This window comes from Rhopalosiphum padi, chromosome 1 (genome assembly GCF_020882245.1).
Source record: "Rhopalosiphum padi isolate XX-2018 chromosome 1, ASM2088224v1, whole genome shotgun sequence".
NCBI classification, from domain to species: Eukaryota; Metazoa; Arthropoda; class Insecta; order Hemiptera; family Aphididae; genus Rhopalosiphum; species Rhopalosiphum padi.
Window position 1 is genome coordinate 48,705,449 of NC_083597.1, and position 27,117 is coordinate 48,732,565.

The 27,117-nt window shown below is 28.8% G+C and overlaps 1 protein-coding gene across 2 annotated transcripts in view; it reads right to left on the reverse strand.

Annotated features, from left to right (window-relative positions):
- The window catches only part of LOC132918115 (uncharacterized), a 102,208-nt gene that overhangs the window by 5,039 nt on the left and 70,052 nt on the right, over positions 1–27,117 (reverse strand). The window contains exons 4-14 of one of the 2 annotated variants that reach the window (XM_060979216.1): positions 17,442–17,503; positions 9,596–9,667; positions 8,879–9,016; positions 7,954–8,019; positions 7,676–7,867; positions 7,374–7,590; positions 6,752–6,922; positions 6,581–6,686; positions 6,322–6,481; positions 5,571–5,881; positions 1,763–2,891 (exon numbers count right to left, since the gene is read on the reverse strand). In XM_060979216.1, the coding sequence (XP_060835199.1) occupies positions 1,775–2,891; positions 5,571–5,881; positions 6,322–6,481; positions 6,581–6,686; positions 6,752–6,922; positions 7,374–7,590; positions 7,676–7,867; positions 7,954–8,019; positions 8,879–9,016; positions 9,596–9,667; positions 17,442–17,503 (2,612 nt within the window). In that variant the 3' untranslated portion in view covers positions 1,763–1,774. Of the gene's footprint in view, positions 1–1,762; positions 2,892–5,570; positions 5,882–6,321; positions 6,482–6,580; positions 6,687–6,751; positions 6,923–7,373; positions 7,591–7,675; positions 7,868–7,953; positions 8,020–8,878; positions 9,017–9,595; positions 9,668–17,441; positions 17,505–27,117 lie in introns of both variants that reach the window. The other variant, XM_060979224.1, reaches the window with a different exon arrangement.

Below are 27,117 nucleotides of genomic sequence, written 5' to 3' on the forward strand. Positions count from 1 at the left end.
ATTATAAAGACCATTTGTTTACCAACTCTCTTCCGCCAACACCGACGCCGTCTATAATTCGACTGTACAAATTTACGACGTCGCGCGGTTGTTTATATAAACGATGATAAACAGCGCAATAAATAGGTAGTATAGGTAGTATATCTACCTAGTAATAATTTCATAGATCTGTCGAATTCTCAAATTATACGCACGTGTAATAAAAATAAAGAAGTATTCCTGCTGTATAATAATCTCACTGACTCGCTCTATATAATGTGTATAATACATATATTATACTATTGAGATTGTGAAGTTCTAAAAAATACTGTCAAACTGACAACTTTTCTAAAAAAAAAGAAAGATTTTTAATTTATAATTTCATGAATTATACATTTGTATACTCGTACTTGATATAAATTATTTGTTGGGAATAGTAACGAAGAAAATTAAGCAGATAAAAATAATTCAATCGAAAACGATAAAATATGTGGAAGAATGTACGTTAAAAGTTGGAAAATAATTTCACGAGCCGTTAAATTTCCTAATGTAGATTCAGACTATCTTTACATGTATTTAAACCGTATACATCTGAACGTATAGTTCCGTAAAAGATTATTAATTTTATTGTAATCCATACTATCACAGACCGTAAAATTCAGGAATTTAAATCTATAATAACAATATTTTTCAGATGATCATGTTAGATACCAACTTATATACTTTGTAGTTTGTACCACTATTGCAGTGAACGATGTTTCGGTCACTAAACTTTACAGGTACAATAATTCACGTGTTTGCAGGTATTTGAAAACTTTACAATTATTATTGTCTTAAATATTAACAAGATGTATGCTATAATATTATATATTAGGTACTAGCTTATTGTCTTGCACGGCATTACCCGTGTATTTATATCTTCTTAAACTCCGTTAAGTGCACAGATTTTAACACTGCAGTTACTTCTTGGGTCGTTTTGATAAAATATAGGTCTACAATTATATTCAATCACAATAACCATTTTATTTTCTGTAACCAATGGCAATAATATTATATAAATTAAAAAATTGATAGTTTTTCGTTAGTCAACTATATTCAAAATGTTGTATTAAAAAGTAAAAAGCATTAAAAGTAGTCTACGGATTTTCTGAATATATTGATGAAAATTATATGAAAATAGATCGAAAACTGTGATTTGCAAAAGGGTCATCCATTTTAGGTCTTTGATTTTATGTATAGTAGATAGATATATTTATTAACTATGACTGATCTTGCACGGCGTTTTGCGTGACAAATTAAGTAATGCCAGTGGGATTAAACCTGTCTTAAATAATTATGTTAAATGTAAACTACAACTCATTAATTTGAGTAGTTTGACCAAATATAAAATTTTGTTCTAAAACTATATCCAATCATAATATTATTACTGTTGTTGTATTTTCTGTAACCAATGGAAACTGTATACAAACAAAACAATATTCGTTTTTTGCTACCCAAAAAATCCTTGTAAAAACATAAAATTAAAAAAAAATATCTAAAATGATTTGAGTTCAAAATTTTGAATTCGGGGTGGTAGACTGACGGACCTTCTGAGGTGCACATTCTCGATTATAAGATTACCCACGTACCAAATTTCAAAGCCACGAGGCAATAGTCTTGGACGTGGATCGCTTACACGCACCCACAAACAAGCATTGTCTTTTATATTAAATCGATATATTATGATCGTGTAGATATATATGCATACGCCGATGATAAATCGCACGAAGGCGTGGGTTTTTACCTTTGGCGCGTCCTACTTCTTTCGCTTCTCTCCCCACGAGTCGTACCATCCGTCGTTGTGTGTCGCGTTGATATACTTGAACGTCTGCAGCTTGGAGCTCTCGAACCGGATGTCCGCGTCCGAGTCGTGTTGCGCGTATCCGTCGTCCGCGGTGGCGGTACGAACGGCGGGCGGTGGCGGAGGCGGGGGTGGCATCATCATCGGCTGGTGGTGGTGCGCGGCCGACGGCGACTGACCGTTCGCGCCGCCGATTGCCGCGACGCCGGCCGTCTGCTTGATCAATCGGGTTCTGGGCAACAGGCTGGCGGGCGCGGGTGCGGACCGGACGTTCTTCAGGTGGTCGTCCACCACGATGCACGACTCGGAGTCGTCGCCACCGCCGAAACTCGACGAGGACGATCTCCTGCTCCGATGCTGCAGCGGTTGCTGTTGCTGTTTACGGTTGTCGTACGTCATGCGCCGCATCGTTGACGACCCGCCGCCGTTCATTATCGTTTGGCTGTCGTCGTCGTCGCCGGCTATGTCGATGTCCCGGCTCGAGGCCACAGTAAACTTCTTGTTGGCCACAGGCGTGCCCGCCGTCGACTTGTTGTTATTATTGTTGTAGTTGTTATGCTGTTGCTGCTGCTGCTGCTGCTGTTGCTGTTGCTGTTGTTGCTGTTCTTCTGCGTCTGCGGCATTCACGTCCACGAGCGACCTGTGCTTCCACATGGACATGCCGGTCAACAACCCTTCTTCGCTCGCGCTGGACTTTTTAAATTTCCACATGGACTTTGTCCTCTTGATCTTCTTGCCCTGCGCGTTGAACCCGTCTTCGTCCTCGTCGTACGCCGAATTTGCATGCCTAGACTGGCCGTCGCCGAACGACGACAGGTGGCCGACGCTGGTGCTCTGCCGCATCGTCGACGTGCCCGTGTTCCGCCTTCCGGTGTTCATCCCTCCTCCGCCACCGTTGTACGATGACTTCATAGTGCCCGTTGACTGTCTTCCACCCGTCATCATAGTCATCGTCTGATTCTGATGATGACCTTGACGGTGGTAACCGCGGTCCTCATCGGATGACCTGTAAGTCGCCGCTGCCTGTTTGGAACGCGCCGCCGTGTCTTTCTTCGGATCTTTGACCATCGTTCTGGTTTAAACATCATACTCGGTTACAATTAACATGAGCTAATATATTATTAGCACCACCAACACCATTACCAACACCATCATCACCAACACCGTATATCACAGACACCGCGGACAACCATTTAACGCAACCATGGTTACATAGGTACCCAGTTACGTGTTTAAGCTACGAGTCCAAGTCCTCGTATAAAATAGCATAACATTAAAGGCGTCTTCGCCGACCGCGAAGGTTAATTAGTGTTATTGTTGTTATTACAATATAATGCATAATATTATAAAATAGTATCGCCCACTGCTTTTCATATTCCGTATTAACCAATTTTTATAGGGATATATATATATTTTTTTTTAATATCGTTTTTTGAGCAACAACTCTACTTGACTATACTTTTCTAATAATGTATCTATTTTACCTATTATGTATATTATATACAATAAGTGAAATTATGATTAAAAAAAAGTTGCGTAATAATATACATAATATCTATTATTGATTAATACATTTCGTTTGTTGAATTATCCCACCTGCGTTGTCCTCGGCATATTAATTTGGCTCTTTAAAGACGATTAAAAACAAGTACGGTTTCCTTTAGTTGTATTATGTAATTCTTCGTAATATGGCACCGGTTATTTATATGAATTTATTTTATTTTTTATAAATTATGAACGTCATCAGCAGGTAACGAACACGTGGGTATTATTCTCGTTTATAATTATCTAATAATCTAATAACAGTGGATTTATTGACAATCACGAATATTGATAGATTGTCGTGGGGAATGTATTAATTCGAACAGAGTGTAGGTATATTATTGTATTACACAAAGCGATATGTAGAAATTAGGTTATCGGTTCGCGTCTACATAATCCACACGAGAAAATTATTCTAAACAGTTTTAATAAGCTTAATACACAAATGTCGAATACTGTGATTGTAATTAGATTTGATTTGAATATCAAAGTGTTAACTATTGTTTCAAACTAAAAATATCAAAGAAAAATAAAATACTAAAGAAAAAGTTAAAATAATATATAAAATGTATTTGTTAATAATTATGAATTAAGTATACGTGTGTAAGCACCGTCAGACTGGGAATATCAATAAACATTTTAAATATAATATAATGTTATTATTGTTAATTCGTTAAAAATGTATTCAATTTAAATTCAATTTAAGAAATTCTACAGATAAACCAATGCATATAGATAACTAATCATTAAATGAAAATTTTTTATTTGTGTCCTATATGATATATTATGCACATTTTTTTTAATTATCAAATAGCATAGAAAACAATATTTTTAAATTATAATAAATAATAATACCTGTATTCATTAATAAAAATTATAATCACTTTATTTAAGTTTCATATTGCATAACATACATTTTTTCATTACCTTTTAGAGGTAGTAAAAATATTTGAATATTAAAATTTTCAGGCAATTTCTGGTGGTAAATTATATTTTGGTGTGTCAAAAGTAGAAATCAAAATAAAGTGGAAATTCGAGTATTTTTAAAAATAATCGAGAAAAACAAATTAATAATTAGGGTAAAACTGGAATATTTATGAAAAATCGATTTTCATTAAAATCAATTGGAAATATTTTTATTGTGATTCATTAATAAACTAATGTAGATACTTAAAATTTTCACAACATCTTTATATTAATATATCCTAGGAATTAATGTATTATGCAGTTTTAAAAATATTTTAGATATTATATAAAAGTTTATCAAGTCTTTTTTTCATGGCCAAAAGCTAAAAATTTAATTCAAAGTTCTTTATAAGTTATTCTGACAGCATTCAAAAAATATAAAAACAAATGCAACATTTTTTTTTATATCTTATATTTTAATTCCATTTTGACAAAATTGTAACGATTTTTTATTCAATGGTTATAGTTATTTTGTTGTAATTTAAAAATATATCTTAAAGACTTAACATATTTTATTTTCAAAATATTATGATTAATTTTAAGAAATTTATACCATGAACCTATTCACACTATATTACGTCAGGTAAACTGATATTGACTTAGGTTAATAACAGCTAGTTAATAGTAGTATTATATTATATGTGATATTCTTGAAAAAATTAAATTAACTCAATATATTAATAATTTAGAAAATTTTATTTCTAATAATAATATAAATAGGTAGCTTATAAAATATCCTAAGAAATTTAGGCTATCAGAAAACTATCCCTGCTTAAGTGTTTTTCTTATGTAATTATTTATTATTAAATTTAAATTAAACACATCCATTACATCAACCTACTCAATGACGAGGTACATAACCACCAGGTATCTATTATGTACACTGTACAGCAGTGACAATTTTTGGTTTTATTCTTAAGCTTATTTTATTGATTATCAATATATTTTTATACGTATTCTATCAAGTAGATCAGTTAGTGTTTAAGTTTTGCTTGATTTTTAATCAATCAGTTTTAAAGTAGATACTCTATATTACATAATATTAGATTCATGCTTATCCACTTTTTGTATAAATAAAATTATAATAACATAACTTTTTTTTTTGTTTCGTTTTCATTGAATTTTCTCAATCTAAAGTTATAAGTATAGTATACTAGTTTCATGCATGTGATAATGTTAAGCGATGCACTAAAGTTATTGTTACAATAACTACGATATTTTGTTTATAATATTTTGTAAGTACCTCGCGTTTTCGTCATCCGAATAGTCGATTTCGGGCGCCGGTGGCGGATCGTTACTGAAGCCGCTATCGTTACTGCTGTGTAGGCTCGCGTTTCCGTGTTGGTGGTGGACTCCACCAGTCCTCTTGTCAACCGCGCTTGGTTTGCCGGGTGCAGGTGGCAATGTCTGCGGTGGTGGTGGGAAAAATGCGATCGGTGGTGGTATGTGACCACCATACTGTCGGGGCACTACAGGAGCTGGAACCGACGGAGGTGGAGGCCCGTGCGGGTTGATCCCGTAACCATTCGATCTACTGTTTGCCCTGGACCGTGTCTACGCGAAAACAATATCGTCATAGTAGTTATTAAGTATAGAATTATTTTATAATAATGAGTTACTGAAAAATTTATATTTGTATAGAATAAGTAACGCCTATCTATAAAGCTGCACGATTATAATTATTTATCAATAATTTAAAAATCATAATTTTTACAGGGGATAAGATTTTTTATTTTTTTGTGCTGTAATTATTGAATAGTTATTTTAGTGATTCACGAAAGAAATATATTAGTCTGTCTTAAATGTGGTACAATTTTAAAATAAATTTAGTTGGCACTTTAAGCGAAAACGTTGTAATTGAGTTCGAAGAGGTGCCAAAACGAATACGAGTATAAAGATGTTGCTAAATATCTGAATGTAAAAGTATTCTTTAGGGCTTTGGCAGTACGATAGAATTATGAAAAGTAATAGAAATCGTCTGGAAATAAAATTACCGGATATGGATTTCTGTGAGACAGAGAATCACCAAATCTTGTAAGTGTCGTCGTTTGATAACGGTTTTGTTTGCCAATCGTTGCTGATTCACTTCTATTATGGGTCGAGACGGTAGACTGGCCCATAGAGTCCTTTCGTCGATATGATGACGGCGAATCACTGTAAACACACACAAATAAAATAATAACACAGTAATATGTCATATTATAATCATTAATGAAATTAATAAGTGTTTTCATTTTAGTTAAGCACACTTACGAAAAGACAGAGTCGTCCAGTACGGGCTCGGTATACGTCAACGGAAACCAACCACTGCACTGAGTACGTAAATTCTCTCCAAATTGCCATCCCTTATTCCGTTCTCCTGAAACGTACAGCGTGACATTTTTAATTATCTACATAACATGAGTTTTTTAACACTACGCTTACCTGATATAGCGATTGTGTCTCCTTCATGGAAGCTTAATTGATTGTCACCGCTTGACAGATAAGCATGTGTCGCTTGCACGAGATTTGCACCCTGAGATTCCCATCCGTTATCAACTACCGCCATTGACTTTGGTCTGGATCCATTATTTCCCGGACTCGATCCGTTTTCCACTAAAATTTGACAATGGTTTGATTAATGAAATTCGAAATACATGACAATGTAACCTAATGGTAAATAAATTCGCATGGCTTCATTCGAAATTCATAATGAAATGTTGTAAATTAATATTGAAATATTAATACGTTTTTGAGCATGCCATGTGAAAAATCAATAAATGTAAATATTGTAAGTCAGCAATAACGACTGAATCCTTAATCATGGAATAATTTAAATTTTAGAATCATAATGAGTTGAAACAATGCTTAGGGGCGTTTAAATTAATATGTATGTTATATATGTCATACAAATACCCGGGGTAATCAATAAATATGAATAGGTGTTATACACAATTTAAATTATTAACACTGAACTAATTTCAACATAATTTATATGTGCATTGAACGCCCTGATAATATTATAATAATATATACTTATACATATCATATATAGTTATGTAAGTACTTCTGTTCAGAGATTGCGATGATGCGTTCAAATTGAAATCTGATTTGGCTCTAGAAAGCGGATAATTTAAAACCGGACTGGATATATCATTTAGGGCTCGAACATCCAAGCAAGACGCGTCCATTGATTTCGTTTTTCTCAATTGTGATGACAGCGAAATCCTATCGTCATCGATTCTTGGAGAACTAACATCATCATCCAGCCAGAAGCTTACTTGCTATAATATTTACATTGATAATATAAATTAATCAATCAAAACCTATAGTAAATAATTTTTTTTCTACAAATTAATTTTAATTTACTCGTAGTTTTGTTGCGAACATGGTTTCGACAGATTCTGGCAATCGTTCTCGAGACTTAGCCACATCGAGCCAGTCATTAAGATGTTCATCGTACATTGACTGAGTGTTGGTATGATACGCTAAACAGTGTTTAACCAACGAACATTGTCTTTCTAATACAAAACCATATCTACGCCTCTCCTGTGTCATGGCCTTGTAAATAAAAAATTACACAGTATTTTAACATAATTTTTTCCATCGCTGTATAATTTAAAATTTTACTATAGAGTAGTACTTACATTTTTCAAACTTTGTTCGCAAAAGTTATCCAATTTATTTTTTTCTTCTTCTAGGATTTGCATAGTCTGTATACAAAAAAAAAAAAAGATTAAAACCCATTGTCATAATGTTTATCAAAAATAATAACGATGAGTACTATTCAGAGGTATTATGTAGGGGATTTGATTTTGTTTTGTTTATGTAAATCCGTTACAAACAAAACATTTTGCACGTTGTATGATATTTTTGCATAGCAATAACGTGAAAATAGTCCATGGTATTTTATAAAACGAAGTGTGTACTTTTCAAACAATGAGCATCTTCAATGGGCTGGTAATAATTTTTATCTCCCGACACATTCGGGCTTAACGGTGCCAAATAAATAAAAACTCAGTAATAATATATTTGAATAATCATAGTTTAACCTCGCCAATGCGTAGATCTATATAACTGTATAGTGACCGTTGTACACATTTTACATTAAAAAAAAGTGAACAATAACCCCCAATCGAAATCCGCGACATTTATTGTACGCTATATTTTACGACAGATGTTTGGTCTAGCATTATCTTAATAAAAAAAACGTGATATTTATTTCTTCAACTACATTATAGCAAGAATAAAAATAAAATATAGATTCTTATATTGTTATATTATTGAACATAAGTATAAAGAGAAATGAAATATACCTCCGTTGGTAGAGATCTTACAATACTATATTTGTTTACCAATTCATTAAAAACAAAAAGTTAAATTGTGTTGAATTGAGTTAAACTCAGTTAAATTATATACATAACTTAAGGGTTTTAAGCTATTTAGCCAAAAATAATAAGGGCATAACTGTATAGTTTAATAACCTAAAAAGCATGAGTATAAAGTTTTTAATAAGTAGGTAAATATCAAATATTTATTATATTACTAATAAGCTAAAACGATAAATGTTACCTTTATTTCCTTATCCATGGCCAATCCTGCTTTGGGTCCAACCTTGTGCTTTTTACGGCACTTTTTCATAGCCGATGCAGCCTTACTATAACTTTCAGATCTTTGTTTATGCTGTTGTAAAAATCGTTTTTGTTCAGACTGAAAATAAAATGATAATATTAATAGAAAATAAAATTAAAGTCGTTGTCATTTAAATTTCATCTGATAACAACAAAATGGTACCAAGGGGTTAATCAGCGGTCTAAACTAACCAAAGGGTTGGATTATTTATTGGACAAAGCCATTTTATTTGCTCTACGCACCTCGTAATATAGTAAAAGTGTATAATATTATATAAAATATACATGTTATATACGGTCATATATAATACACATATATTCGTTATTCCATACCAAATATCAGATACGCATTATTATTATAATATGCATTTTTCCACTTTTACTTTTAATGGTGCACATGAATTATAGTAATCGAGACAGAGAAGAGAGGACGAGGGAAACGAATTAACCGAATACTGATACTATAATATTACTCATTTTTTTGTCCGCAAAGTCTCCGATAGTAAAAAATTACACATCGTAACATAATCCAAAAGTCAAAATCCATCATTAACATTATTAAAATAATTGACGCATCTACATGGCACTGTTTTTTTTTTAATCATTATTTATTATATATTTATATATGATTTATATGTGTAACTCAATTATATTTTACCTGTACTACTTTAGTGTCTTTTTCAAGATTTGTCTCCAACGGCACTAATAAATCGACGTAGAATGCTTTCAGCTAAAAAAAAAATAAAAAATTAAAATAATAAAACAGTATTAACTATTAATTTATATGAGTTTTGTGAATACTAGCAAAATATTATTGTTTGAACACTCTCATAATAATACCATAAATATATTTTTGATTTAACATTTCCATTTTCTATATTATTTTTGTATAAATACATGACAGTAACATTTTTAACATATTACTTCCAATGTATTATTTAATTTTATACTAACGCGAAACATAATGTGTGACTGATGTTTCAATTTTAAAAAAAAAAATAATAATAGTTATAATAATACAAATACAAATGCAAATCCCCGTATACATCACTGTATTGTTTGTCGTTAGTCGTTTGTCATTATTGTGGTACAGCAATTATCGCTAAAATCAAATTTGTAAAACGTGTATTTTTTTATGATTTGATCGACTATTTTTGAAGTACCTAATATTCACTACTAAAAAAAAAAAATACTTTTTTGTTATACACAATGTGCCCGTTGAAACATTGTGTACACAATATTGACGACAAGTCGGACTTGTATTTCAAATAGTAGGTACATCGTTACTTATTCATTGATGCATTAAAATTCATTACACAATAGGAATAATGGTTTAATAAATATTGATCCGAGATTCATGACATAGCTAGATTGACAAATATAATATACATGAGTGGTTTTATTTTTACATTTCAGCGTATATTACGAAGATTGATTGGTTAATAATTATTAATTTTATACGAAAGTTGCATATTTGTTTATCCTCGAACAATATTGTGGTTTAGGTTTAGCTATCTGTACAATCATAATTGATTATATAATAATATATAACAATATACATGAGTATAATTATATATACATATTACTTATATATATATATATATATATATTAGTTCCAATCATATTATTACTATGAATTTATTCAAAACAAGTTGTATCGCACTTAAATAAAATTGTTTTTTTTTTAATCAATCACCTATTAAAGAAATTAGTGTCAAAACTTTACTAAAATTTTAATAACTTTATACACAAAAGTTTAGTAATTGGCTTACATAAGATAAATGGCAAAGTTGTGTTATGTACGCCTAACCTAAAATATGTCTTATTTTATTATGTAATTTTCACAGAATAAAATAATAACAAAACACAAGTTAATATAATATTTATTAAACTAATATTACTATATACATATATGGCAAAATAAGAGCCTCACCATCAAATAATTATTGGACAAACAATGGAATATTCAAATAATTGGTTTAGTTATTATTTTGAAGCAATTGTATACGCTGTTAACTTTTTGAATTTGCATGAAATACCAAGATTCAAATCAATATTACTTTTTATTATCTCAATCAATAAAATATCATACATTAATATTATCTGTTCTATAATTATTGCATTTCGATAAATTTAAATATACACATATTATAAAATGACTGGATTATTATGAAATAATATTATAATAAACCATCAAAAGACTATAATCGTAGCTTTATTGCGAGGATGCCTATTGGATACGAGTACTTTAACCGACGGGAATATGCAATTTCAAAACTGAGTGAATTGTTTATAAGACTTCGCGGTTGACTAATGCGCAATTCTAGTGTAGATTTATCCAACACCATTCAGTATGATATAATATATTTATGCAATAAGTATCGAAAATATTATTATATTTAGAACGATCGAACAATCATAGAATATAAGAGAATTCTAGCTGTAACATAGTGTTTAATGTTAATGCATAACCTAGATAAATATATTGATTTTACAATGATATTAGTTTTTTTTGTTTATTTTATTGTGTTTGTGTTTCCTTCGATTTTCAAAAATTCGGTGTGGATTCTAGTAGTTGGTATTCTGAGAGGTTAAAGGTAAATTTTAAAATCAAGATAAATAAAAATTAGGAAAAACGGGGATTTTTACGCGAATTAAATTTTTGACAAGCTGTATATTGATTTTTAATAATTGTAGACGCATATACTTGAAATTTTCATCAAATGTTTATATTATCATTTTCATTATAAAATAAAATTTTTAAAAGTTTTTAAATCTTTTTAAGTTATTTATAAGCATGACACATTTTTATTTATTTTAGTTTTTTTTTTTTTATAAATGTCAATAAAAAGTTATTCACTGGGTCAAAATTCTTGAAAATGTAATACAGTATCCAACAAAAGTTTTTATTATATCGGTATGAAAATATTAAAAATACATGGACACAATTTTTTCATATGCATTTTAAATTAGAATTTTGACATAATTCATAAAAAAATTCATTTTATATCTAAATTTTGAAAATTTAATACAATATTTCTCATAAGAATTTTTTATTGAAACCATGATATTTAAAAAAATATATAAAGCTGATTATTCTTTATAGGGCATTTTAAGTTCAAATTACTTAAATATTTTTTAAACGAAGAATATTGATTATTTTGTTATAATTTAAAAATATTATTCGTGGGAACTCAAAACTTTTACATTTATTATTTTATAATGAACTTTATCATACGCAATGACATTTTTATTTATTTTAAGATATTATGTATTTATACTATGAATCTATTTTTACTGTCTTAAGGTATTTACAGAACTATTAAGATTTTGAGTTATATAATAGTTGATATAATATGGTATAAATAAATATTATTTTAATAATTAAATACTAATAATATAATAAATGCAATATTTTCAAAAAAATACATATATATCAACCTACCTACCGTAATACTAAAAGTAAATTAAATGATTTATTTATCATTTATTTATAGCTACGGGATATATCAAAAAAACATTAAAAAAATATTTTTCACTATATTTTTATTAAAATTTCCTATTTCAAACCTCTTAAAAATATGATACTGTGTTTGAACAAAAACAACCGATGCCTGATGAAGGACTACGAGAAAAAAATATTATGTCTCTCTCACTTTGCCAGCCGACGTGTATCGCACATTAAATCGAAATCTACTGACCACGGATAGAGAAAAAAAGAGAGACATATACATAGACACGGACACAGGCAAACTCATATACAGAGAAATCGGAAAAGTTTAGTACAATTCGAACGTGTTTATATATATAAAATAATAATTTAATAATATATTATATGTACAAGGTTCAGACTGTTGCCATATTGTGTTTTTACCCTCGCAGCGCCACCATTTCCGGATATACAGGGTAGATAACCACTGCGATTTTTCGTGTTAGCTTAAAACGACGGAACACGTTGAACCGCCCTGTATACACAACGTATCCTCTCCTTTTGGGCGAGTGCATTATCAAGGAAAAATAATAGAAAACGTACATAGCGTCGGACGGAAATTTGAAAAAATAAAACTTTCGACGACTATTTTTTCCCCTCCATCACGCCAAACACCGCCTCCGTCGCCGCAATGGCGGCAACATTCGAAGTCTCCTATGCTTTTCAAAAGTATAAAAACCACGACGATGCCACGTGGCCATAGCCTTGTGACGTTACATGTAATATATATATATACATATATTATATAGTAGTGAAAAATAGATTATATCGAAAAACTTTGTATGATCGATAAAAGTTTTCCACCGCGTGGAAGTTCGAGCTGTGTTATATATATATATATATATATTTACACTGTACACGCTGTTCAACGGAAAGTCGATATGATACAAAACTCAAAGTCCAATCATATGATATGACCTATAGGACCTATAGTATAGTATAGGTGATAGGACGCGCACGTAATGCTACATAATGTAGTAATATGTCCCAAAAGAATCATATATCTGTACATGTATCTCCGTGGAAAATCAATATATTATGCTCCATCGTATATTATGTTCCATCAATAATCTATATGTAAATATTTTATCTTCTCTTTTCAAGACTTAAAATACTCAACCATTAATTAAATGCTTATTATACTAAACGTCATAGATTGTATAACTGTATTATTCAAATACACAATTAAAAAAAAAAAAAATGAAATTTCATTCAAATAGTTTTTTTTATTATTAAATTCTTTTTTTAAATCTATTTAAATTTAAATTGAGCAGAAATTGACCAAGTTAAAACAGATAACATTTTTAACTTCCAGATGTGCAAATATTGTAGTATGTTATAATATTAACGTTGAATATAGAATCTTATTGAAAAATGCAATCTCTATGCATAATAAAGACAAGATAGATTTACGAAAGTAAATTTATGTTAAGCCTAATCGATACGTTGTTTTATCATACCATATACGTAACTATCACGAGAGAAAAACTTATTTGACAATATTTCAATTAATTATAAAACTAGTTATAATAATATTATAGAGTATATGAAATTTTTTGTAAAAATAAATATTTAAAAAATATTTTATCGAGTTGTGATGAAAATATCATTAAAATACCATAGATCGAATATACAGGTAAAACGTTTTCGATTTTAATATGCTACGTAGTTTGAAAATATGTCAATTTATTCAAATAGTATTGTATAATACCACAAGACGATATTGGTTAAATTGGAACTTAAATCTCGTAATTACATTATGTGTCTAAAACACGTTTTGTCAGTGGTCTAAAACCAGAATTACATGAAATTGGTTTTGTAGGCACTTAAAACAAGAAAATATTTGTACCTAGATTTATGTTAGAAATCTGAAATATTTAAACACAAGTTGATTTTTGATTCTCTGGACAGAAATAGCCAAAATAACTCACGTTTTCGTATTAAAAAAACTTTCGAAAGACGATGGTCATATTTTTGACGCGTCAATAAAATTACATCGATCATAATATAAGATTGAGTATAGAATATTGAGGAAATATTTGATAAACTGTTCCTTAAGCATTCGGGTTTTTTCCAAAACTTTATTTTCAAAAATGTATAAAGTTTGTATGTATAAAACATGTATGTCTTCTCCTTAAGTAGAATATATACCAGAATATATTTTGAGGATGATTGGATTACGCTTTTAACGATGTTTTATAATTCTTAATAAGCATTACCTACTCAATCACAATAAAATACGTATTTATGCACACATAACTTCGCGAACGGGCTTATTAATTAGAAAAGTTTGAATATTGATGTATAATTAATTTTGTTTACTGTTTTGAAATTGTATATTGTTAGCATAATATACGAAAACTTAAATCAAACATTCAAAGTTAAGTTCATATTTATATAACTATCACTAATCACTTATTAAATGATAAGTTTAACGATGTTCATTAACGTAGTTATAACTTATAGTAAAATATAAAAATTGCATTGTTATTTTGCAAGTTTTCTTTATGAATATGAGTAAACTATAGATTTTAATTTTACATTATACATTCTTAAAATCGTTTATTTTGTAATAAAATACATTATTTTATGTACATTTAATTTACGAGGTAACATGTATAACTATAGTATAATATTAAGATGTATAAGTATTGATATCAACTGTGTTTTTTTTTATAGTTTTAATATAATTTAAAACGCTTGCGTGTAAGATACACATAAATCATAGGTATACATCTATTGTTATAACAATTTAACACTTTTTAGTCTATGTATTTTTCATAAATAATAAGTACCTACAATTATTTTACGTATCATAATAATGGGCTTTTAAACATTTTATTCGAAAAAAAAATGAGCGAAAAACGGTTTAATTATTAACGTTGTTCATAATGGCAGGTGGTAAAAAATAAAAGATTAAAATAGATTATCTACTATTCTACTATATTATTATATCATTGATTATAGGTTATGATTATTTATACCAGTTAAATGACTAAATGTAGTATGATGATAACTATCAGATAGTGTTTTGATCGTTATAAAAATTAATAATTATATTCCATTAGCCAAAATACTGCTACCTATACTATTAACTTTCTATGGTTTTCGCTTACATATAATATTGATTCTGTTCATTTATGTTTATTTAGACCAGTTTCTCGAAGACGGTTGACATTATACCGAACAGAAAGTGCAAATGTTACGAAAATACGTGCTGTACAATATTATATTGTGCACTTAATGCTATATTTTTATAATTCCATTATAGGTGCTTACCTATATTAATAATAAATGGAACATAATGTTTAGGTACGATTATAATGTCATTAGAATGAAAATTATAAACTTATTTTTTAATAAATATAATAAAAAACAAAATGTCGTAATGTTAAATTAGACAGTCAAACATAATATGTATGGGCGTGCAAATTAAGTGATCTATTTATCGGCAATGGAATTGAAACGCCGATATAATTATAAGTACACCAACACTGATGCTGACCAATATTTAAAATATCGGCTGAAACGCTAAAAGAGTAGTTACAGAGTGGCAAAGAGACGACAGGATGTATTATTATGTTAATGACTGTAACGATGAGCGCGAAAACGAGGGTGGCCTATGATCTGCAGTTAGGCTGAAATCATTACTGTTGCGTGTGTATGTGTATATGTGTGTGTGTGTGAGTCTGTCTGTGTCTGCAGTGTCGGTGTGCATGACGGAGGGAGTGGGATAAATGCCAGAACCCTCGCATGACTATGATAATTCTCTCACTGGACGATTTACAAAACCTGAGGCTGAAATCGAAATGCTTTATACATTGTAACATTATGTTCGTTATATTTTTTTTTCACTTCTCCATTGGATTCATTTTAAATTTTCGTTGAGACCGTTTACAAATAAAAAAGATGTACAAAAAGACAACGGTGCAGTTACGAAAAAAAAGTAAAAAAAGTGGGTATATGTACTGCAAGATAGCTACTTACTATAATAAGACAACATTAAACTGACACACCTAGCAAGTATACCATAAATGACCCATTGAGTAAATATAAGTAATATTATTTTTTTTTGAAATGGCATTTCGAAAAAAAATAAAGATATAGGTATTATAATATATTTGTAGAATATTATAATCGAATTCACACATGCAAGATTTAAATGTCGTCGGAACATGATATGAATAGACCGAATAATTTACATAATATAATATAGGTTCATGAAAACGTTATTTTTGCTACGGCTCACGATTGGATAAATATATTTTCAAAATAAAAACAGTATTAATACGCATCACATGTTTGTTCGGTATCGGAAAAGTTTTATTGAATTTTAATTAAATATTATAAAAACATTAGAATAATATTATAATAATATAAACCATATCATTAGTTATTCCTTAGATAAATTATTCAACCATCCGCGGATATTGAAATACTTTTTTTTTTATTTGTAGGTGACATTTTTTTTTCATTCGTATACCACTGTTTACATTATATTTATTACAGAATTCAATGTAATTTTTCTAACTTCGGTTCATGATAAAAAATTAATTAAGGGACGGATGCAAAACTAATCAATTATTCATAATAAAAGTTTATATTAACAGGTCATCGTTGTAGGATACCAATTTCCTTTTTTGATTACTCGTAGGCATTTCTCTCGATATTCTCATTTTTTTTTAAATAATATACACTTTGCATTCACTATAAAAGGCTATTTGAATCTTTTAATATGTTATAATTTATACATTTTGCTGGAGGCAAGTAAAATTAAATTATTTTTACTATTATCTAACTTCGACATATAAAATTCATAAATTAAACAACTTTACTCTGTTAAAATTACTTTTCCTGAATGCTAAATATATAATATTATCTAATAATTTTACCAAAATAATACTTCGACTAAAAATATAATAAAATAATATAGAAAGTATCATGTAATAAAAACAGAAGAAGGAATTTATAAACTATTTACTAATGTTTACTAATTTGTGTGTTTTTAACTTACAATGTTTAGCTGTTGCGATTGAATTTCTTTGTAAACTTCAACGATCTGCATAAGTGCTGAACCTGAAACGTAATTAAAAAATATTTATAGGTGAGTACTACGTTTTACTATGACAAACGATACCCTAGAGAGTACGGTATCACGGATCATAAATTAAACTAAAGATTTACAAAGTGCACAACACACATAATACAGAACACTCCCGTATGATGTCATCAATTTGTTTATTACTTGTCCAGACAATATTCTCAATTGTAAATAAAATGTCAAATTAAAAATGACGAGGTATCTAATTATCGAACTACTTTTATTAATTATTTAAATTCTACTAACTACCCTTTTGTTATAATTGTATCAGATTGTGTCATATAATTGACAAATATTGAAATATTATATTGTAATCGACAAATGCATCAGTATAACAATATGGTTTGGATACACACATTAGTAATTACTAAATAGTTTTAGTATAAGTATTAACTACATAATATTATTTTGGATTAATCAGTGAATGTAAAGTATGTAAATTCATGTTCGAATAATTTAATTATACACGAATGTGTATAGATGAATATTCAAATATCGTAATATTATAAAAACAGTATTGTAAATTATTATTTTTTAATTTATATTTTAATTTTTTTTTTTTAATTATCGTATTTATCTAAGTACAAAAGACGGTAATTTTATTGCAATTTCATTTAAACGTATCTTAAATCAAATATAAATACCTAGTTTAAATAAATAGTTATAAATAATGATAAATTTAATTCCATTCGTTATTATAAAAAAAAAAAAATAAACAAATATGTGAATAAAAGTGATTTTTTTTTATAAAATTAAAATATAATCCAAGTTCAATTGATTATGCGCGAATAAACGACGTATGTACAATGTACTTATAAAAACTCATGAAATAAAATAAAACTCTATAGTCTATTCCGTGTATTATAATTTATTATTTATAGTCATAATAATAATTTAATTTACAACGTTTCTTTATTTAATTTATTCGTTTGTTAAAAAAAGATATACATATATATATATTATTATATTTTATTTTAACTAAATAATCATTTATTTTACATCTTTGTTTACGTCATTGAATATAAAATAGTTAAATCATTTTGTAAATTGTTACTATATTTTTTTATTGTTCAAAGCTTATTAAATCCGACACATAATTTAAACGGAAAATTGTTAGAATTATCGAAGGAATTGAGCCAGCTATAAAAAATGGCGATGTTAACATGACGTGTGTTTTGTCCTTTTTTCCAAAAAAAAAATCAAAAATGTATTAACAATTATATAGTTTTCTTTCAGTTATGAAATTTGTATAAAAATGTTCAGAGTGAATTTAACTAATACGAGTGAAGGATCGGAGTTCTCAAAATACATAGGTAATTCAATATATGTCTGTATACTAGCTCTAATAATACTAATTTGATGTTTCTAAAATTTAAAAGTATTCCAAGGATTAATATACATCGATGTTCACGAAATATATAGGTAATCATTTTCCTGATTTTCGATGTGTTATTTATTAACCATTTAACCATGCCAATCGATATCTATTAACCGATTATTAATGAACCATAAATGAACCGTAAAACCATAAATGGGTTTTCTAAAAAAAAAAAACGCGAAATACCTACATTTTATTTTCTTTAAATGTTGCTTATTATAACGAAATCGAATGTTATACTATTCTATAAATATTGGTTATAATAACGTTGGCCAATGGTAAAATTCAAAAACTGGGTTCAGGCATTAATAATAAGAAAAAAATTATTTTAAATATTACTTCAAAATGTTTCCATTAATAAACCAAATAGTACCCACTTTAAAGTTTAAAGCATATGTTTATTTAAAATCCGAATTGGTTGTCAAACGTTAATTAAGCGAACGGATTCGATTGAAAGCTCTAAAATGCGACCAAGCAAAATGGATTATCACAACCCCCTTCCACTCTATCAACCCCTCTTGTAACCATCTGATCGCTTCTTTAGGTTAGAACTTAATTACTTTACCGAAACGACGCATGTTTTAATCCTCTTTGAGTGTGTAAGGTGTAAGTAGAGTGGTAGACATACATACAAAAAATACCTTACAACTTTAAAGTGTTAAGCTCTTAAGATGTGTCTGCCACAATTATGGCACCACTAATATACTATATAATATAGTTTAACACACAGTTATTTCCTATAATAATCGATGCAAAATATTAAAAAGCATCTTAAAGATATTTTTAAAAAATAAAAAACTCTAATTTAATATGAACGATGTGAAACTAATGTGCAATTCAAAAGTAACAAAAATGATCTATTTATTTTTTTTTTTTTAATAAGGAAACAGTTACTGTGGTTTTTTCTTATATTATTTTTACCTTACTAAAATCTAAAATGTATAAAACAAAAAGATACATGTGTGAACCTAATTAAATGTTAAATTTAAATAAATTCATTTTAAGAAACAAAAAATTAATATAGGTGTAGTAGAGAGATATTTATTATTAATTATTAAGAAATTATTCTTTATTGATTCAGGAAAGTTGTTAATTATGCACATACTTTACTAATTCAAAATATTTTATAAAGGTCAGTTGAAGTTTAGAAACGTGTTCTATAACTGGTAGCTAAAAATTATAATATAATATATTAAGTGATAAGTGAAATCAAAATAAAAAATAATGACATTTTCCATACTTTCGCGTATACAAATGTACTTTTACACAAACAAATATAAACATAATTTAGTGATAAAACACAACAAAAATAACGACAGTACTATATGGTATAAACCTTTCTAATTTCACTTACTTTGTGGCTTACATACTAAACAAAAATATAACAAATGTCATGAGTTCTTTAAAATTTACATATTCATACTACAAAATATCTAGCTTAAAATATATTTTAAATTACAATGACCCATTTAAAAAAAAAAAAGAAAAAATATGTTATATATCATGCATTTTAATTTTCTCTTAAATATGCACACAGTTTAAAATATACAAATCTCCTATATTTACTCCATAATACGTAATAATAATTTTAATTTTTTTTTCCCGAAACCTGTAATAGTACACAGATGTGATAACTTGATGCTTATTGTAATCATGTTTAAATTGTTTACAAATATTTATGCATCAAATATTCAAATTATCAAAACAACAAATATTCAAATACAAAATTTGACATTTATTTTATATAAAAAAAAGATGGTCTTGAAATTGTATATATTAAATGAAAATAATATGACTTTTGAGTCATAATAATATTCAAAAAAACTAAATTATACGAGTATTCATATTGAAACAATGTACCCATATATATATATATATACATTATAGGTATTATATTATAATGTTTGGTAAGATAACGTTCAAATGTACGAGTATCTCTGACTGTATAAAAAACAAACGTTTTGGAAAAACGAAAACTAATTCAAAGCTACAAAAATCAATTCTGGTGTCGAACAACGTTCGTGCGGAGTGGGTGCACGAAAAACCGGAAAAACTACATGATATTATTGTACTACTCGTACATTATTATTATATAGACATCGTGCGATAATCAAAGTTCTTTTTCATAAAAGGCACGTTCATTCGAATTTATAACGTCACGGGGATGATTGCAGACTTTATGCGCGGTTATATAGAGAGTTTTTCTATGAATATTTGTTGTAAGTTTAATTTTATTTTCCTTGTCGATGTTTGTGAGTAGTTTTTTTTTATGTCGGTGGGGGGTTAGACTTTTTTATCACATCACATACGGCCATACGCGCAACTAAACATGACAAACTTCGTAAATACATGACAGTCGACAGCATATACCTTGTATATTGTTTAAAACTTTTAAGTGTTAGAACATATTACATAGGTGTATAATATCATATTTGACATCCCGACAACCGTCGTACTGCGCAAAAAGGCGAATCATCCGTTTTATTCGAGAAAGAAGGAATAACCTGTTATTATTATAATATATGCGTCACAAGTCATATGCACCACACGTTATTCTTTTTTTGTTTTTCGTTTATATCAAAACAAGAATAATACTTTATTATTATTATTTTTTATACGGTAGTTAAATATTATTGTGCGACTGTGACTGTAAATCACACCGCGTTTGTGTGTTTCTCCGATAATTATTGTAACGTAATACATTCACGCGACGGATACAAATAGAGAGAGAAAAAAATAATACGCAAAGAGGAAGATTTAGAAATGGGTCGAGACAAATGTCGGACAATCGGGTGCAAAACGATTTGTCCGATTTAGGTCCGGAGACGATGACGATGACGACGATTACTCAAACCGGACGAACCGCAATTCGCCGACGCCGCCGGAACGGAATTTCGCACGCCAACCTCTTCATCATGTCGCTGCCCTCCTCCTCGCCGTACCGTATCTCTAACGTCAAGACGTCGTCCTGGGGCCAAATATAAAAACTAGACCGGCTCAGAACGTTTGTATCTATTTGTTATAATTTTCGGGCCATTTGCCTTTTGACCGCATACGTATATAACGTATACAATTTATATGCGTGTGTGTGTATCAAGATTCAAGCCGGGCTTAGATATATGTACCTACACCGACGGATGACCACAGTGAGGATCAAGATTTACATCTATATAAATGGCTTTACATCGTACCTCTGTGCTGGTGGCTTGAAAACTCTAAAAAAATTATAGTCACGGACAACATGACCCGAGTGCGATTTTCAAAAACCAGCTGTACAAGTTTTTTATTTTTATTTAATATTTATAGCGTATACAGATGCAATTTAATGGATATTGTTTAGAAAATAAAAGTAATTGATTACCAACTGATGTTTAAAGGCACTACCTACTTGTAAACTATAATTCTATGCAATCTGAAAATATACTGGTAACAACGATAACTACCTGATACCTGATGGATACTAAAGTAACATTTATACGTTTATAAACTAAATTGATAAAACATTATATGTTATACACGATATATTATATAATATACACACACATATTATATATATATATATATATTAAAGTAAAATACAATTAGAATAATTCTTATTTATGTGGTGTTACTTAAACGAAAAGTTTGTTCTTGACTATAATTATCTAGATTGAGTATGAAACGACTCCGTTCACAACTTTAAGAAAAATTATCAGGCCATTACCAAAACTATAAAATATGTAGACTTCATAACTACTGTATACATATTACTTATTAATTATTGACATTGTCAAATAATATACCAACCATCACTAACAACAAAAATGTACAATATCATATTTATTATATTCATCGTTCCGAATCATCATAAAAAATTTAACCGTCTGTCGTATGCGACATTCGATTTACGAGCTTCGGAACACATATATTTATAGTTAGGTTTTCGACACTTGTCTTAATAAAATGGTAGCGATAATGATGTTATTTTTATGCAATCGTCTGCGTTTTCATTTTATTTTTGACATATTTCCCTAGTTGCTCTGTTTTCGTACAAGCAATGCTCTATGGAATACACGCTCGATTTTAGGTACATATATATTATATATTATACTATATGTAGGTAAATATAATATACATACAATATACATACATATACATTTTCTACACCTCTAAATCATGAACGTCTAACTATCACATAAATTTTAGGGAGGATGTTTATTATTTGGATGTTTTACGATTAGCAAACTGCGGAGATTCAATCATGCAAGTGTATTATCTTACAAAGAAAAAAAATGAAGTAATTAATAGAAATAAATAAATGGTTAAGAAACAGCTATTGAACATGTATTCCATTATTAAATAACACAATAATGTTCTAATTTTTTTTGACTTGTTAACTGCATATATTGTATTAGTTAAAAAAATGTTGGTACCTATTATGCAAATTAATATAATTTGTTTTCTTTTCAAAGCTTAGCAAATAATTGCATTTATAACAAATATGGATAAACGTGAGTATACATTGATCTTAGACAAATAAGCGTACCTATTTTTTTTTTTTATATTTATTAATTACCTTAATGAACGAAATAAACTATATTCTACTATCGTAAAATATAGTTTTCATTCGTTAGTTCCTCTTGTGTAACTGCTATAAATTATGCGTCCTTGAAGTAATACGTTTCACACAAAACAAAATGCACGTATGATTTTCAAATGATTTTAAACCCGCGCGTATTTCGTAAATAAAATATTAATCATGTCTAATAATGTCTATGCAATTAATATAATTATAAATCATACAAATGTGCATGTTACATTTTTTAGTTAAACGATACTGTGATATGGTGAATGGTGATACTCAATCCCACATACGCACACACACACTCACACAAAAACACACATAAGACATATTATGTATATAGAACTGAGTTATCGACAAGAATAATACTTCTATGCATAAAATTAAAATGATTGAAAATGTGATATGTGTAAAGTTATAGACAAGTTGTAGTACTCGGTGTGTTTATTATAATATTGAGTCTAAAAGGTCTATGCAATTATAATGGCTTAACATGTATATGTTCCAATAATCTTATGCAAATTTAATTTGGCCTCGAGGTGTATAACTAGCATATGGGTCAAGTTAAACGGAAAATTTTGTATCTACATTAATGAGTAATCGTCAAAGATTAGTTGTAAAGATAATAAACGACATTTTAATTAAAAGCGTATTACAATAATAGTGTGCACATTAGTAATACTGCATACGCATAAATTACAAATAGGACCATAAAATGTTTCTTTACATTGAATCACATATTGATGCATGATAACAAAAAAAAAAATGCCCATGTATGCATAATGCATGTAAATTGTACATACAATAATATTTATTAATAAAATTAAAGCAGTGCTATGGCTGCGTATCTATTATAAGAATACTTTTGGCCTTAAGAATTATACAACTATGATTGTGTATGTATTTTAAAATGTATACCACATTCGAATAATTATTGAAATAGTTTAATAAAAGCCAGTTGGAAGGTAAATCTACTTATATTAATCTGATATAAATCATATAAAGTCCCCTAAACTATAAAATTACTACCTATAATCATAATATATAATATACTATATTTTATTCACAGTCATAAGCTACAGTAAGTCGATTATGACAAAATTTCTTCATAAATGATATTTTATTATTTGGAAAATATTTGTTTTTAGAAAATATTAACTAAGTGAACAATTTTTTAATTCTAAACCTCTATCGTGTCTTATATCTATTTGATATAACAATTACATAATACATTTTTTGTTTACACAACCTTACTATTATTTATAATTGTATCCAGTAATTATATAAATTATTATGTAATAGTATATTATCTCATGTTTTTGACGTTTTTGTAGTTTTATAAGATATCTAAAGTATGGAAAATACGAAAAAATTCTAAATTTTTAAATACTATGGAACATAATTACACACTAGTTACCTAATTACGTGCAAAGCTACTAACAGATTATTGATACAATTACGTATTTTGAACGGATATAGTTCGTTGAGCATTTAAATAACATGATAATATATTTTTTTTACCATTCAAGCTAGTAGCTACAATTGTTGAGTTATATGTCATTTTTTATACATGGGCATATTATACGATTTATTTATAATATTATGTATTCAAATTAACGATTCTTATAATAATACTCACTGGGCGTTAAATAATTAGTATATTTTTCAAACTTCTAGGTTTGACATTTTAATTCCTGTACTTTACATTTCATTTAAGAATTCAAATAAATTACAATACAGATAGGTACCTCATTTAATATCCAGAAGTTGTTTTGTAACAAAAATAAAAACAAAACTTCAAAGAGTACATAGTTTCTCATATTAATTACTAAAGTAATGTAAACAAAAAAAAAAATCAGAAGGAATAGCATTAATTGGTACTTTGAAATGTTAAAAATATTATAATTAGATACACATCGACGAAGAAAAAAACAGAAACGCTGTTTGTAGCAAGTAGCAGGTACCCCATACCATATTATAATACTATATTGGCAGTTACTATTTCGTGCGTTTTATTTCCATCTCATTGACGCTATTTAATATAATATGCATTGAATAACTACGACTATTACAGTCGCAGTTTTAGTACATTCACTTTTAACCCTCGACTTCATTAGGAAAAAAAAACATTAGCGATGGGAATACGAATTAGCAGAATAATCTAAGCCGTGAATAGGGACGACCTACATATCGCCCAGCTCTGAAGACATTCTTTCGCCAGATTCTGCCAGTCACGTATTGAACTCTGACAATTACAACTAGTTCAGGCGAACGATGGGTATTTATAGGTAGGTAATAATAATATTATAATGCATTATAATACGGCTCATGCGATGTTGTGTGAAACTCGTGTAGGTCGCTGTATTATAAATGTGTTCAACACAAATCGGTCTGAGAGTGAACTGTATATAAGTTATCGGTTACACGCGTTGAGGTGAACGGGGGCCGCCTATTATAGAAATATCGTTAAAAATCGGAAAGCAATTTATCGCAAAACGGTAGTGTCTTTCGGTAGGTATAGGTAGAGGTATAACGATAATATAATATTTTAAGAGCTGCAGTAACGCCTGCCGCAGCTGTTGCCACCGAACACAAATAATAATATTATAATGCCGCGTGTATACGTCATAATATATAATATATTATTATTATTATTGTAACGTTGAAAACTGATATTTCACGTGTTACCCGCGCGTAAATACGGTGAAAATAAAACAATAATAATAATATATCGAATACGCGTCTAAAGCACCAGCGGATTACTCTCTCATTGTATTGTGTTTTGCTCGCGGAATATTCTCGGCGTCCCGACGCGGCTCAGTATAATAATATATTACTTTGTGTTTTTTTTTTTTTGTATTATTACGGCAATGAGGTATATATACCTCGACTGCCGCGACGACGGTGAAACGAACGATCTTATAGCTGTAGCGAGAGAAATACTCGACTTGAAACGTTTGTTTAATTCTTTTAGATTCGCACAAGTGATTTATATTTGTTACGCAGTAAGTCAGATAAGTTCACTGTACTTCAGTAAAATATAGGTGGATATTCGGGTAAGATTTCAGGGGTGGATACAATTTGTCAAAAATATTTTAGGCACAAATGAACATTTGCATTTAAATATAAGCAAACAAACTTGCATAACCATACGCCCCCTACCGATGTTTCGAATATTTGTATTCAATTAATGATAAAATATAATAACTGTTGTTCAAAAACAATAATACATACGCAAAACACATTAATGTAAGTTAATAATATAAACATTAAACACATATGATATTTCTTTAATAACAAGTAATTCAAAATGTTTTATGGTTTGGAATTTTTATTGAATACGAGGTTTTATTGTTCGGAAATTATTAATACATATAAAGTATTAACTCTAAAATAAAAAAAATAAAATAGAATATAATTTATTATGGGAGGAGGGGTATTGTAAATTCATTTTCAAGTGTGAACAATGTAATTATAAGTTCTTTTCCGATGTGCACACTTGTGCATTTCAGATAAATGTTATTCAAAATCAACAACAATTACATCAGAGTCTGATATATTATCAACAATATAAATTAGCCGTACAGTTAAATGTTTTTGTATCTTTATACATTATAAAATATAATATTTCCATTTCAAATAATAAATAT